The sequence below is a fragment of the Anneissia japonica genome, unplaced genomic scaffold (genome assembly GCF_011630105.1).
Source record: "Anneissia japonica isolate Jap-2015-1 unplaced genomic scaffold, ASM1163010v1 scaffold275_len1219475_cov178, whole genome shotgun sequence".
Lineage (NCBI taxonomy): Eukaryota > Metazoa > Echinodermata > Crinoidea > Comatulida > Comatulidae > Anneissia > Anneissia japonica.
This window is the reverse complement of record NW_022752912.1, coordinates 947,448-961,699: the sequence shown is the minus strand read 5'-3', so window position 1 is coordinate 961,699 and position 14,252 is coordinate 947,448. Positions and strand designations below refer to the sequence as shown.

Below are 14,252 nucleotides of genomic sequence, written 5' to 3'. Positions count from 1 at the left end.
TACAAGATTCCAGTACCCATGTTTGTTGGTATGTCTAGCTTAGCTCACTGTAAACAAAGATATACACTAAATCGTCTTTCGTAATTTATATTATTTATTACCGTACCGTATTTCATTAGCAGGCTCTTTCCTATCAAATCTGTGCGATAATTATGGTGTCAGACATTTGTTATACAGAGTGTTAAAATATAGTTTGGTGGGGTGGGAGATGAACCCTCGGAAAATATTTCTGTATCAACTATAATACTGATCAGAATCTTAGAACGAATACAAAATACCAGTGACAACAATTCACAGGACTAAGAGTAGGCCTATCGAGAGAGAAATTAAGACGAACTTTTTGGTTTGGGTGGAGACTCAGTCCGGTAATGTAGAGATAATGTACTATTACTTTTTGATGTTTAGTATCTTTCTCTTCATTGTCTCTCTTTCCTGGGGTAACATTTTTATTATCCTCTGTATTTACCCGCCTTTGGTGTTTCCAACGCTCTCATTCTTTCTCTTAGGCCTATTTTTGCTTTAAGACCGAACTTTATCAACACTTACGCCCCCATGCGGTTTGCTAGTTTTTCGACATGTCCGATTATCTTGGAATTTTGCTTCTATGAAAATAGTCTTTGTTGGAGAAAATTGATATTTGTTATTAACAACCATGACATTTGAGTACCGTATTATTCATTCTTTGAAAACAGAAATCTCGAGTTTCAGTTTTCAGCATACCATTTTTGTTAATTTATTTGCCTTCCATATTGATTTCCTGTTTGCGGTCACAACTAGGTACTGTACATTTCTATAAGCACGAAGAGGAGTGTCTTCAAAATACATACCAATACATACCTTGGAAAGTGGCTGTTTCAGAATCTTACTACCCACGTGATTCACACACGTGACACACACCCGATGTCCAGTGAGCAGCATGTTCAAAATACGAAATCACGCCTCGTATTTTAAACTTCATTAAGGTAAGCATTACTAATTAATGTAAATGCAGTCTTATCAACATCAACAGGTTGGTCTTGGAAGGACTTCACCACAAAAAAGGCCTAATTAGGCGTAAGTTGGAAGAAGCCTTCGGGACATCTGGTATTCTTAATTACATGGTGATACAGTAAGACGTATCGACTCCCATAAGACAATTGATGATAAAAAAGGGGATAAAAAAGTCATAAAAACATACAGAAATAATGAATTTTCTAGAGATGGGTAGTTTCCGTGAGATTCTTGCTTACTTGAATGCGGCTCAATTAGCGGGAGGCTTGTGACTGACCCTCGCTAATTAATGTCGTTTCATGCCTATCATTTGTATGTAATCACCGTTATATTTACATGAATAGGGCCTAAGCTTAATTTAGGTGTTAATGCCAAGGCTCTCCCCTAATATTTGCTACCGTGAGGCTTATGACGTAGTTATAAGGGATTTCCTCTCCTGTATCTCTCAGCCGCAACCATATGCCTTCCCATTTGATACTACTGATTGAAGGGCTTCCCATATCTTTGAGCATTTTCCGATCTTCCCCGTCAGACACGACCCCGATACATACCATTACTATACTCCAGATGTGGGTTTGTCTTGAGTGCATTTAGACGCGTGTATACGGGCGACAATCTACTCAGGAAAGTTACAATACAATAAATTACGTTTAGTCCTAGTAGGTCTGTACATTGTATCAACATTTCTTAAAACATTCGTCTGCTCAAAAAAATAAAAAATCAGACTTTTTATCAATAATTTATGAAAGAAAAAAAACATCGTGGTTAAATTGTGCAAACCCTTACCTTCATTAGTTGATGGATAAACGTTAACTTCGCAAAGTCCTGTTCCTGAGCGAAATGTTCCACCGGGAACTCTATTGAATCCAGCATATATATTATACTCCATTTCTTCGCCAAACAATGGCTCTTGGCCACTTAAGGTGTAGAGATATTTACTATTCATGACTCCTTTCTGCGTTTTGTGATTGTTCCACTGTATCCGCTCGTCACTTATATGCAATGTCAATCTTGATCCTTCTTCTGCGATGTTGTCAATAACTTTTAAAAGCAGTCCACCGTCGATGGTAGCGTCGGTGTGTCCTGGAAGGCTGTTACTATAGATTCTCATTTGACGACCAAATATCTGTGTCTCTGCAATATTCGTAGCTTTAAGCTGGTCCCGGCTACCCCCGTACCCGTCCCCCGTCTGTGAGTCTGATATATCAACGGTCCAGGAGGTCGGAGCCTCGCCGTATAATAATACGAACTTGACGGATTTGCAAAGTCCAGAAAAATCTACCTTTATTACGGCCTGACGGTCACATAATTTGTTGTTTGATGGAACGGGGGGAACAATAACTTGTATACAGTCACTAGAGCCTGTTACATTGCCACTACGTAGGTTTAATCTCATTCCTGGTTCCCTCCTTGATGAACTTGGTAGAAACACTTGAAAGTAAAAGTAGAATATAGTATCACTACCAAATGATCGATGCTGCACAAATGCATCACTATACGACATTCCTACTGATTATTTTAACATGAAAAATTTATGAATGAAATATTCAAGGTTCTTATAGTCCCCCCCGACCCCCACCAAAAAAAAAAAAACAAACAAAAAAACCTCTAGGCCAAGCCTTACTTTCGTTTAGAGAGTAGCAGTGCCAAGACGCTCTCTGCACTGGAAGGATTGGTGCCACCTTGGAACTTGAATAAGTAAATGATTAAATTGACTCAGGTTCAGGCAGTAATGTGCTAGAAGTATTATTGTTTATACATAGCATGCAGTTATTTAAAAAAAACAATATATTCATCACGATTAAGAGAAAAAAGTGGGTCTTCGTTTTCAGGTCTTCGGTCTTCGTTATAATAGACACCCATGAGTGTGTATATAAAACGAAGACCCTTATTACCGGTATTTCTTGATATTCCTAATTTTATTCCGATGAAGTAATGAAAGAGGTACTTGACAATATTTTAATGATGATTTTGAAATAATTTCAATAAGATAATTGAGAAATAATTGGAGGTCTTCGGTTTTCAGGTCTTCGGTCTTCGTTTTGTAAAAACCCATGTAGGGTGTACCCCTATAAAACGAAGACCCTTGAAAATTTCAGACATCCAAATAATATCGTAATTATAATTTTGTGACAGCTTGGTGTTTTATCATAATATTATATATTTTGATTTTATTTGTATTCAAATGTTTTTACTGTCTATAAGACTTGCTTTCAGGCATGCCTTTGCCCGGACTAATGCTTTTAATTTTTCCACTTTTAATCACTTTCCCATTCTTTGGCTCCCGTTGGAAATCCGTGATGCAGCACTTTTTAATTTCAACTCTTTCAGTAAGCTGTCCAGGGAACACTATTATAATAATTATAATTTTCAATGACTGCAATTATCATGCTTGGGCATGTCTGAATACCGGATCTTCTGAGTGTCTTGTTTATTGTACCCGATTTGCTTGCTTTTAAAATTTTTTATATAAAATTTTAACATTAACTAATTTGTATAAAATAAACTCAAATATATATTTTTTTAAATAATATAAGGATGCTTCTAACGATTGAACGATTGTAATCGAAATGCTTATTATTTTCTATATTATAATTTATATTTATATTACATTCTTTGTGTGTTTTGCTGTTCTCTGATTCCCTACATCGGATGGAGACCCACCTTGACAGTAATTTATTTTACTTTTTGGTTATCCCGCCGACCCTTGTTGGGAATCAAAGACCAACAGTTATTGTATCTTTTTTGTTCTTTTTGACTGTTTTATCCTTTTATATTGTACGGTAATTGTTTTCGGTTAAATATATAAAATGAAATGACATGAAATGAAATTAAAATAAAAGAAAAAATAGGGGTATTCGTTTTTGGGTCTTCGGTCTTCGTTTTATAGACACCCGATATTACGTTCATATGTGGTGCCAACATTAAACGACGGTGACGGATTACCCGTTGAGCTGACACTGAGGCCTACATGCTTGTTGCCGAAATTGCACGCCGGTGTCAAAACTGAACGGGTGCCGATTACGCGTCGGTGCGAAATTTACCCATTGGTGCCAATATTAAGGCGTTTAGGGTCAAAGTTTTTTTTTTTTTTTTATTTTTTTTATTGTTTTTAACATACATATAACAACATAATATAGTATAATGCAATATTACAATAAAAAATCTCATCTAAAAAAAAAAAAAAAAATTAGCATTACAAAATCCAAAACCAATATAATATACTGTACTGTAGGGTCAAAGTTGCACGTCGGTGTAATATGTCATTTTTCTTTGTTTTCTTTTATTTCATTTCCAAAAACACGCATAGAAACACAATTTCGCAACAAAACACGTTGACACATTTTTTGCCGCGATTGAACGTCGCTACCAAAAGTGTACGTCGGTGATAAAAATACATTTTGTATCGTAATTACACATCGGTGTTAATTGCATGTTCCTTCTGAATTGACCTCGATACAGAAATCACCCATCGATTTTGAAATCGGAATTTGATGCTGATGATATATAGCCAAGTTACATAGGTACATGTTTTTGGGTTGCCTTAAACGTTACTAAGATAATAAAGATTTTATTCGGTAGGCCTCTCTAATTCAACTTTAATCAAAATCTAGGGCATAGGCCCACATTACAACAGTCAGGAATTCGCCGTCGAAATGAGAACACGTTTTCTATATAAGCCTACGGCTAAATATATTGTATTGTTTGACTATGTAACTGGTCATTAATCATAATGTCGGTCCGCTGACTGAGTTTACGAGATGTAATTTCGGGTCGTAATTCGTCGTCAGGTTCAACACTTGAGTGGCCTGATGGGAGTGTATGTAAATTGCTCCACGGAATTCTCAACAAAGTTTAATCTCTAACCTTCAACCTAATGATATGATACGACATTCGTAAGTTAAGGACGAACAAGTAGAATACTTTATGCAGGCCCTAAAATGTTCACTAGTTTTTTTTCACAATATGTATCAAATTTTCTTTAATGAGGTATCGGCCCATCTGCTGTTTTAAAAGCCCATGAAGATTGTAGTCCATTACATTCACTGTTCCCTCATTAATATTATCCAGAATTATAAGCCTAATAAAAGTAATAACGTTAAAGAAAAATAATGAATAACTATAAATAATAATGATAGGCATATAATAATAACGATGATAATCGTAATTTAACAACAATAATACAGTAATAGGCCTATCAAAATTATGCGTATTCCATCGTGGTGACGTCATGTTTGTACAAAGGTTGTCAACTTTACAGGTTGAGTCTGTCGATCAGGGACTCCTATTGTCTGTACATGACCCTTACTCAAAACAGGTTATAAGTTACTGGGACTTCTAACCTCAGGAGTATCACATTAACAACGTGTCGGCATTTTCATGTTTTACATTTATTGATTCCATCGTCATTTGCTACGTATTTATAATTTGCAAATTTATAAACTTCTATTTTTATAAACTAAAAATTTGGTTCCACTTACCAGGGTTTTACAATGAGTATTATACGGCATTAAAGGGGTTTCCCTTTTCCTCCGGTGTTTTTTAATATCCAAATATCTGTTTCCTATTACCGGTAGCCGTTCCTGGTTGCAGTTCCGTAACATATATTGTACATTATGGTATCAAACATTTGTACTTTTTACCTCCGGTGGCTTTAAAAAATAGGTAGGGATATAGGCTTATTTGTCCATTAAGCTAATTACAGATCAATTAATCTATCAATTTTGGAGTGTAAATAGCTTAGTGGTTAAGTTTTTAATCCCAAGGTTCTTGGTTCAATAGACCTGTCCACAAAGCCCGTCCCTGGGTATTGTTGCTAAAGCCCTGTACAAAACGACAGTGTAAAACAAGCACGTGCGTTTGTAGGACACGCGCGCACTCCTTGCCCCGTTTTGATTGGTCACTTGTTCAGCTTGATTGAAACTCCGGAAAGGTCCATTCCTGTTATATTATAGGATTTTTTTCTGACGACCAAAAGCAACTCCACTCCTAAGCCTAGTAGCATAGGGCATCGTGTTTATGTTTATCTTGTGATAAGTCTGCCAAAAGTTACATAAAATCCGGAAAAAAAATCAATCAATAATCGTTCCATTTATTTGGCGCCGTAAATGGCGCCATGAATATGTTATAGCTCTATGATTTTTGTCTTATTGCTTTATTATTGTCCGTCATGTCTGCATACACACGTGTATCTAACTATCAATTCATTCATAATTATTATGTTCATCCGTTTATTTCGTCTACCCATCCATCTATTTAAGTAGGATGGAATACATCCCACCTATCTATCGGTCTATCTACTTCACACATACGCACAGAGGCCCCGGTCCACCTCGTCACATTTCCTGGTATCCAACCACTCGCTGATTTACCTACCACCCCCACCCCCCCCCCGTTACCATCCATCAATCCAACACATCCACAATTCTTATGTTTAAAATAGAGGCGAGAAAATTATATTAATGCTTCAGGTCTGTTCTTTCGGATTTGACAAATCCATGAAATGAACCAAACAATCTGAGATGCTGTTGACATTATCAATTTCAGCGTGATATCCTCCATTTAACAACATGAGCTGTCAAAGTAATTTTTCTCTCTATAATTTAATGAAGACACATCAATGCAACTGATTGACGCGATCTAAGGCAACTCAGTGGTTTCGAACCTGCTGCTCCAAAAATTAATCGATGACAACCATGCTAACGTGGGCCTCCTGCTTCTTAACAATCGTATTTTCAGAATGCGTTCCTAGCCCTTGTAAAACTTAGCCGATATAACCGTAGTCTACTTTTTTGGTAGGCCTAAAAAGGCTGCACTTTAATCGGCAACTATGCATTGGTGCAAATAGTCTAACCCAACTTTTTTGGGCCTATACATACTTAGACCATAATCGTAATGAGACGATTCGGCCACGGAGCTAGATGCAGATACGGAGGCATAATGATGATGATGACGGAAAAATAATAGCCTTATGATAACAGTAATTATAAACGCGCATTCAAATAAATCTGGCTACTATTTTAGTGGAAGTAGGCTCTGGTTGAGTCGTAACTGGCACACGTATCCTTAATAGTTATTAATATTTCCAACTTTGGACATAACTCAATCGTTCTGCGGAAGTAATTGAGTTTGTTATTGCTGTTGTAATGTGTAAGTTACATTGTAAAGTATTTATTGGCAACAGATGGTAAGGAATCACATCAGACGGTACCGTACCAGTTTTATATATTAAACGTTGTTTCTGTATCCTGGTTATCTTTTTGTTTAAAACGAGGCCTCTGTTTTATTCACGGCCTTTAGCGCTCTTCTTGCTTCTAAATACACAAAATTAATTGAACACTAGCAGGCCTTCATAACTTACCGGTTTATAGGCCTACTGTCATATCTGACTTCTTGGAAAAAGTTTACGTTCTCTCCTTAATATATTTTCTTTTTAATTTCAAATTAAAGAATGCAAGAAAAAATAAATAAAAAGTAATGTCTTTACAAATGCACAAGGAAAACATAACGTAGGCCTATGTCTCATATCAGATCCCCAGTCCAACCTTCATTTGCACACTCAGTATATTAGGCCTACCGCGGATTGAAATGTAGGCCTATTTACTAATTGAAATGTACTAAATAAAACGAAAACTGTGCCGCCGTCAGAAATTAATTGAATTAAAGGCCAGCGATAATTGGTCACAAACCAACTCTTACGTTGTGCATGGTCTCATGATAACTGTGGTTCTTAACTTGATCAAAGGCCTAGATAAAAATAGACACCCACAACCAAAGCCGTAGCCAGCTATTGGGACAGTTAGGACAGTATCACACAATTTTCCTAATGGGTCCACAAAGAATGGGTCCACATTTTTAAAAATGGGTCCAAATTATGCAATTTTATGCATAAAATGAGTCCACTTTTTGAAGAATAGGTCCAGATTTCTCATGTTTAAACTAAAATGTATATAATTTTAAGAAAATTGGTCCAGATTTTTCATAATTTTGAGTAAAATGGGTCAACTTTTAAGAAAATGAGTCCACAATATTTGAATTTACACGCAAAGTGGGTCCACTCTGATATTGTCACGCACTGTTTGAAAACCCTGGCTACGGCATTGCCCACAACCCACATTCCTTGTTTTTTAAACTTTACTTGGATGCGACTTTTAGGTATCAAAAGTGAATCAACTGACTACAGTACCGGTATCATTTCTTATTCCCAAAACTGCCTATTTATGACCAGTTTATATAGACAATCGTTGGACATGTAGGACTTTCGACAAGTTTATTAATTAAAATAATTATATTTAAAAAAAATAATAAATATTGTCAGGGTTACACGGAATATATATGACATGAATGAACAGTAATACATAATTGTCGATGATTATAATATTAATAAGTGAGTTTAGAATAACTGACTTACCTGTTAAAAAAAGAGCAAGTCGGAGAGTACCGCTACAACTCATAATGCCATAAAGTAGTCCACCATTTAATAGAAAACGTCTGAAAAGTTCATTGAAGATTCTCAGTGTTGTGAAGACCCAGTTGTCTGAACACTAGCGAAGCCGAGTTTACATAAATAGAACGGAAAAGCGTCTTTCTAATACTTTTTAATAGCTTTGTCAAGCACAATCCAATACGTGCTTCCAATCTTGGCCAACATCAGGTCGTAGCAGGCTTCCGTACGTTTTAATGCTAGTCTAATTTTCGCGGTTCTCGATAGGCCTATGTATTATACATGATTGTATATCAATTTTGATTGAATGCATTGTGAAGCGAGAGATAAATAGTTGAAAGAGACTTCAATGTGATTTGAAAAGCAGTTACTGCTGTCACTGGCTTAGCATGTATGTTTGTTTAGAATTCCAGTGTACAATCGACACTCCCCAAGGGTAATTATCCCATCACTTAAGTGTCAAATCTTAAAATTTGACGTGATTTGAGTAGCGTTGTTCAGGAGAATGCTACCCTACTCCACTGACATGATGCCCTATCGAATAGGCTGCGGCCAAAACCCCTGGGATTGGTCGACGTTGTCAGACAAACTTTCACGCGCCAATCAACTGTCAAAATTAGAATGTATAAATTACGGTAGACCTTGTCAGAGGATCGCTAATAAAACGACCAAGAGTAACCTAGGTAGGTAATTGATAAGAAAAACATTCAAAACTTTTACCCAAGGCCCACTCTTCCTCGATCTGTTTCCTCGATGAAAACCGGACAAAAAAAGGCAGCATACGGCACATTTTGGAAATAAAATCTTGACAATAAACAACTACAAAGCAAAAACAAACAATGCATAACAGAGACAGGAACATGGCCGATAAATCATGTAAAATGAAACGAAAGAACGACTATAGAAGCCAAGTGGAACGATGATACACCAATTGATGCAATCAAAGTTGAACCTAAGGAGGAACTCAAACAAACATTCCACCGTTCATAGCCTAGTGGGTTCCAAGTTTAAAGAAAAATATAATTAAATTTGATTTACAAGAAGAAAAAATAAACAATAAATACGATTCTTCTAGAATCAAACAAATAAATTACTCATTTGGTATGTTTTAAATTTATTCCGTAATTTTAACACATAGGTCTATACGGTATCGTACAGGATTAAAACAATAAAATATTAGGCTTATATACAGTAATACATAATTGCAGTATAGTAATAGTCCTCGGCCTATGTAATCTGCTATATAATAATTATTATCAAAATTAGATATTAAATTTTCCTTTTTCACTGCCACCACAATGTAGAATTGAATCGCGTATCCTATTTTTTATTTTCATAAATTCCATCTTAAATTAGAAGCAGAAAACGATGCTCTCATCAATTAACGACGTTTAATTTTACTGTACAAAATAGACCTGTAATTAGACCTATTGGTACCGTAATACGGTAAAACATGTTATGCTACACTTTTTTTTTATAAGAACACATTATATAAGAACACTGATGCTGAAATTGCTCAAAAATTAGGAACAAAATAAGAACAAATTGAGGCTGAGGTAAAATATCAAATGTGTTTTTTGGGGTTTTTTTTAAATTATAAAACAAACAAATCTTATTTGTACCATATTTGCCGTTATGTAACACCCTCTGTAATATACTACTGTACAATAATAATATTACATGTTTGAAAAGTGTGTAATACAAAATAAGAACATTATTTGAGCCTGAAAGCGGAAAAATAATAAGAACACTGAGTCTGGGCAAAATTTTACGGGGTCTTATAAAAGAAAAAGTTTATGTATAGACTAGTATGGCAGTCGTCGGTTAGAGTCGCAGGAGGTCCGAGTTCGAATCTGGGTTGGGGAAACGTGTGTAGCACTTGCAGATTACTCTTCTTTAACGTTCTTAAATTTTAATATAGGGACTAGGCCTATACTTAAACATAGGCCTATAGCATTATTCTGCAACGACGGTTTAGAGTTTATCCCTTTATTGTTTCATGATTCTAATAAGCAACTTGTCGTAGTACATGACATTGATCCCTGTAATATCTTTTATGTGCAGTTTGTCGAGAACTAGCGTTGTTCCCCGCATGTGCAAGCGTGTTTCCAATCGGATTCCGTATTTCGATAAAGCCCCAGTGGCCTACTCGTGAATCGTGATAGTGTGAAAACTTCTCTTATTTCTTTTATTTTCTATATGAACAATTGACTTACGGGTAGTCCATCAAAACAGAAATTATAATGAAACTAGTTTATAGTTACAAAATTGAAGAGTAGGCCTACAGGACAAACTTGCTTCCCGTCGCAAGCTTCCCCATGTAACTGGAATTCAGAAAGAGAGACTTTGTAGAGTGCGCTTTATTATCACCTTTCGATTATTAAGCTTGGTATCTTCCAAAATAGAAGTGATCTTGTTTGTCAAAGTGTTGCATGATAGCGCGTCGGGAAACCCATAACATTGTTCGTTTGTTTATATTACATTTGATGTGTTTATTTGGTCATGCTTTGCTATAAACTGTTAATAGTGAAGCTAGTCTGGCCACGTTGTCATTAATTTCTTTTTCAAAATTGTAAACGTGCAATATATCACTATTGGCGTAAGATACGGTCAGTCAAATAAACAACTATACCGCAGATGATATATCAAGCCAATAGGCCTGCACAGTGATTTAAACTTGACAAAATACCTTATTAACAGAAATAACTGACCAAGGGGTAGTGTTAGACCTCACCATTGACTTTGCTCCACAATACAATTCATATGTAAAACAACTTTAGTACCAAGAAAGTATACTACTCGAAAGTACAGTACCGTACTGGCCTTATGGGGAATTCAATAAACGTTAGGAACTGTATCGTTATTTTTTATACGGAAGATAACAATAATACACCATTATTATTCATCATTATTTTAATAATAGTCCTAAATAATAATAATTATAATTATGATAATGATGATGATGATTATTATTATTATTATTATTATTATTATTATTATTATTATTATTATTATTATTATTATTATTATATTTGAAAAACACAATGAAGATACATGTGAGAGCCACTAATAGCCAAATGAAATCGACGTGCCAAAGTTTGTTTGCACGCCTACGCCAAACTTCAGTACCCGATCTGTTATGAAAACATCATGAAGTTTACATTTGTTTTAATATCGATTCAAACATCCACATTAAGCGACATAAGTGGTTACCTTAAAATTAACCAAGATTAATTGGAAACTTGTTTATCGAAGGTTTGACCAGACCTACTTCCGAGAAGGAAACATTAATTTGTTCTTTGTTTAAATTTGAAAAACCCTAATTTCCAACCAAAAACAATGAATTGATCAAATGGGCCAAATGTACAGTATTCGATTTTCCATAAGTAAGACAGATCGAAACGATGCAGTTTTCGTTGATTTTCAGACTACAACAAACCAAGGAGGTATAAAAAATTTATTTTTATACCTTCTTGAACAAACTATACGGTAGCTAATGGGATGGGTATTACTACGCGATCTGTATTGTTGAGGAAAACATTTTCTGCCTTTGAATCGGTCTTTTCAGAGTGTCAATCAAATTTATCTGGCCAATCAGAACAGTTCCAGGATTACGCGCTTGTCCCATAAACATAGATATATTGGATGCCAGAAGCAATGTTGTATTTCATATTTAAGTGTACATCAGAATTACATGAAGAAACATATTCCCGGAATTTGTTTAGTGGATTTAAAGAGAACTTTTGGTCTCCTACAAAGGTGACGTCAACATCATAACCCTCTTATCTGTCAATCAATCATCATCTCATACAGAGATGAAGTCAAGTTTGGACAACATCCAACTGTGAAGAACAACACGGAACGCCTGATAATCGTCAGTTGAGTAAATCGAGTCAGACCGCAAAACGAACATCATGTTGTGAGACATGAGTGTAATCGTTAACGACAGGAAAAGAAAAATAAATGCCACAGAATACCGTACCCAAAAATACCGTAAAATAACCGAATAAGTGCCGCGGCGCTTGGGGGACTTCATTGCGGCGAATATTCAAAAGAGGCCTTCTTTAGAGAGCTGTAATATTACAAATTACGGTATTATAATGTTAAAATGTTACCAGCATCCGTACATAGGCCCGCCTAATCCCTTCTTGTAATTAAAATATTTAGGTCTATTTATTAATGGGTTGTAGGTGTCCCGATGATATGAAATGTCATCAAGGCCAATTCTTAAACGCTTGTAATAATAATAATAATGTGACAATGACGATGATAACAATTATTATTATTATTATTATTATTACATTTATTATTATTATTATTACATTTATTATTATTATTATTATTATTATTATTATTATATTATTAGGCCTATTATGTTTTATTATTATATTATTATTATTTTATCATTATCTTAATTATTATTATTATCATCATCATTAATAGGGTCCATCCACTGTTTCATCATTTTCGCAAGAGCACAATACGCTTTACGGTGGGGAGGGGACAAATTTAAAATGAAAATTATAGATTACCCCTTAAGTTTTCACAATACAACGTTTTATACTGTAATGCAGTTCTTTATGACGGAGCAAAATTATGTGAAGGCCTATCTATAAATGTTTAGAGAATTAAAGGAAACCAACAATCGTGTTAAGGAGGCATATGACAGCAAACAAATCCATAACACCATCTAATTCATGAGTCGGAAATTATTTGCATAGCACGATATTAATTCGATCATTTTTGCGCTCTAAATTTAGTCCTTAATCACAAACAGCAAGTTTTAGATGAACGAGTTAAAAATAACATGGCTTTACAGATACTCATATTATCACTATCTTAGTTGTGCCGTGTGTATGTCAAATTACATAAATCTATCGGCGTGTTCAGAGCAACCTCGTACCAATTAAAACCTCTTATTGTATCACAAAGCTTTCATTCCATCCGTCGACGTGAATTTTTAAAGTACGGTATATTAGACAATTTCCCACTAGCATGGTTTGGTCGACGTTGAGGCTAGCTTTTCCGGTTAAAACAATGTATTTATTTGTTTGTAGGACTACATTCGTTGAGAGCTAGGCCTATGCTACATGATTTACCATTATCTCCTTTATTCAAACACTTACCTTTCTTTGGTGATTTATATATAATTTAACAGCGTTAACGGCTATCTTGATCATATAATATGCTACTATTTATGAAGAATAAACTTGGGAGGAGATAAATTGTTACAGTTTGCCAAGGACAGTGTTAGGCTAGAGCTTAGATATTCGCTATAGTGTACTATATTATACGAACTATAGGCTATCTGAAATCCCAAATGCGTTGTTTTCAAATTATAGTTAGGTACAGTTATTTAAAATCTCTATATAAATCCGTTAATTCCTCGAAAGGCAATGTTGATAGTTAATGTTTAATGCAGAGAATTAGGGTGTTTGGTTATAAATCTTTTACATGTTATTATGTTGACTTGTATTGAATTACTTTGGGTGCTTTGGGAATTTACATGAACAAGGGTATATTCCTAATCTGTCCTCCGTGATACTATCAGAAAATCTGAGATATAGCCCTAAGGCCAAGGTCGAATCAGTGCGGTACATTCTAGGCTACATTGTTCTTTAATTTAACTCGATGCAATTTCCTTCATTTCAGGTAGCATTGCTATAGAAGTTAAAGCATATCATACGAACAGATGATAAATACAGGGATGGTATGGATTTGCCCGACGAGGGTCTGATTTCCCCGACGGGAAGGGGGATGTCCCCGACGAGAGCAAAGTGGGAGTGGTCGAGCGTCGCTCAGAATCTTTCTAAAGTGG

General features: G+C 35.3%; 1 protein-coding gene across 5 annotated transcripts in view; it reads right to left on the bottom strand.

Annotated features, from left to right (window-relative positions):
• Positions 1–8,956, bottom strand: part of LOC117122450 (signal peptide, CUB and EGF-like domain-containing protein 1) — a 44,102-nt gene extending 35,146 nt beyond the window's left edge. For 2 of the 5 annotated variants that reach the window (XM_033268025.1, XM_033268024.1), the window contains exons 1-2: positions 8,402–8,955; positions 1,777–2,421 (exon numbers count right to left, since the gene is read on the bottom strand). In XM_033268025.1, the coding sequence (XP_033123916.1) occupies positions 1,777–2,421; positions 8,402–8,444 (688 nt within the window). In that variant the 5' untranslated portion in view covers positions 8,445–8,955. Of the gene's footprint in view, positions 1–1,776; positions 2,422–8,401 lie in introns of all 5 variants that reach the window. The other 3 variants (XM_033268026.1, XM_033268027.1, XM_033268028.1) reach the window with 2 other exon arrangements.
• Between the last annotated feature and the right edge of the window lie 5,296 nt (positions 8,957–14,252).